At 56.8% G+C, this 1,707-nt stretch overlaps 1 protein-coding gene across 1 annotated transcript; it reads right to left on the bottom strand.

Annotated features, from left to right (window-relative positions):
- Positions 1–893: 893 nt before the first annotated feature.
- EEPD1 (endonuclease/exonuclease/phosphatase family domain containing 1) lies at positions 894–1,702 on the bottom strand (the record flags this gene model as incomplete). The annotated part of the gene is made up of 1 exon (XM_009706352.1): positions 894–1,702. A coding segment is annotated over one exon (809 nt), but the record flags the coding sequence as incomplete, so codon positions are not given.
- Between the last annotated feature and the right edge of the window lie 5 nt (positions 1,703–1,707).

Genomic DNA, 1,707 nt, shown 5'->3' with positions numbered 1-1,707 from the left:
AAGTACCATCCCACTCGACCGCAGCACAAGCAGACCTTGCTCCGTACCCACCAGCTCAGTGCAATCAGGGACGTGCCTGGCGTGGGGCCAGCACAGCCTCCCCAAGCAGCTGCCCCATGTCTCGTACCCCCAAGGGTGAGCAGTCCCTCCAGCTCAGCAGATGCCCCGTGACTTCTCGTTAACGAGCTGTGTCACCCTTGCGGGACAAGCCGTGGCATTCCACACTCCTTACACAGCCCAAACCATCCTGACTGTGCTCTCAAGCCTTTGTTTTTTGATTTGAGGAGCAGATCCGAGGGAGAGAGGACTACAGCCCTAACGCTGATGTTAAGGAGGTCACCACCCAAACAAGAATTCCTAGAGAAGAGGCACTGGCAGGTCTCAGCTTGGCAGCTCCAAGAGAGGCAGATGTAGCACAGCATCCTCCCTCCCAAAGCGGCAGGAAGATGCTCTGGGAAACACAGCAAGAAAGAGGGTACATACATAGCAACCCTTCCGCTGCTATTCCCCCACAGCTTCTGGCAGGCAAGACGGTCCTCCATGACTCGTTCAAAAGGTTCTTGATGGAGAAACAATCCTTGACCAACCATTAACAGGCCCAACGTGACCAACCGTAACAGGTCAGTCCTCCCCACACAGAGGTGTGTACACACCTCCTCAGGAGGTCCACCACCTTTTGAGCACTATAGCGGCTTCATCAAGGGACAGTCACTACAGTCCCAGCATTAAGACTCAACCAGGGTTCCATGCAAGAACTGGGAAACATTTAATAATCCTTGGAAGGAGCGAGTCCCACTAGGATCTCAACGGGACTCTAGAGTGCCCAAACCCCAAAGGCATTAACCTACAATCCTGCGTGGAGCTGGGCCTACAGGTCAGGTGCTCTCTCTTACCTGTTCTCCAGCAGCGTCATGCACACGACCTCCCGCACGCCTGGGTTGTTGGCTTTCTCGATGGAGCAGCTTTGCAGGTTCCAGGTAGCCACCCTGAGGACAGGTCTGCCGTCTCTCACCCCCCCGAACATCTCCACAGAGGGGCGAGTGGATATGATCTGGGTCGGACCCCCAGGAGGAAAGTCCAAGTCCTCGCTCTGGAGGCTCAGAGAAGTGGGGCTGGGGTGAGGCTTGGCTGTGAAATTGAGGCCACCGTTAGTGTTGGTCGAAGGGGGCCGGGACCGCTCTGCAAAAATCTGATGCCTGATTTTGTCCAGAAAGGAGGAATTGATACAGTCCATCCTCACCAGGTCCTCGATACTTTTGAAGGGTCCGTGCTCTTTACGGTAGTCCACGATGCTGTTGGCAATCTTCTCGGTGATGCCACGGATGCTCATGAGCTGGGCCGGGGTAGCCGTGTTAATGTTGATCTTGGTGGCAGAGAGGTGATGCTCAGAGGCCGGGTCCTTGCGCAGGGAGCTGGGCGAGTGCTGGGCCGAGCTCCCCTTGCTGCTCACGCAGATCTCAAACTTCACCTGCTCCAGCTTGGCTGCCCCCACCCCGCTCACCAGCGCCAAGTCCTCCACTTTCTTGAAGCCACCGATGTACTCCCGGTACTCCACGATGTTCTGGGCCACCACCCGGGTGACCCCGGGGAGGGTCATCAGCTCCTCCTCGGTAGCCGTGTTGATGTTGAGCCTCTCCTGGTTGACGAGGATGTTGCTGAAGTTGCAAGCTGCGCTGAACTTGCGGCTGTGGCACAGGTCCGCCGGGT

Source organism: Cariama cristata, unplaced genomic scaffold (assembly GCF_000690535.1).
Source record: "Cariama cristata isolate BGI_N322 unplaced genomic scaffold, ASM69053v1 scaffold44798, whole genome shotgun sequence".
In the NCBI taxonomy this organism is placed as follows: domain Eukaryota; kingdom Metazoa; phylum Chordata; class Aves; order Cariamiformes; family Cariamidae; genus Cariama; species Cariama cristata.
The sequence above is the reverse complement of the archived record's forward strand: the minus strand, read 5'-3'. Positions and strand labels throughout refer to the sequence as shown.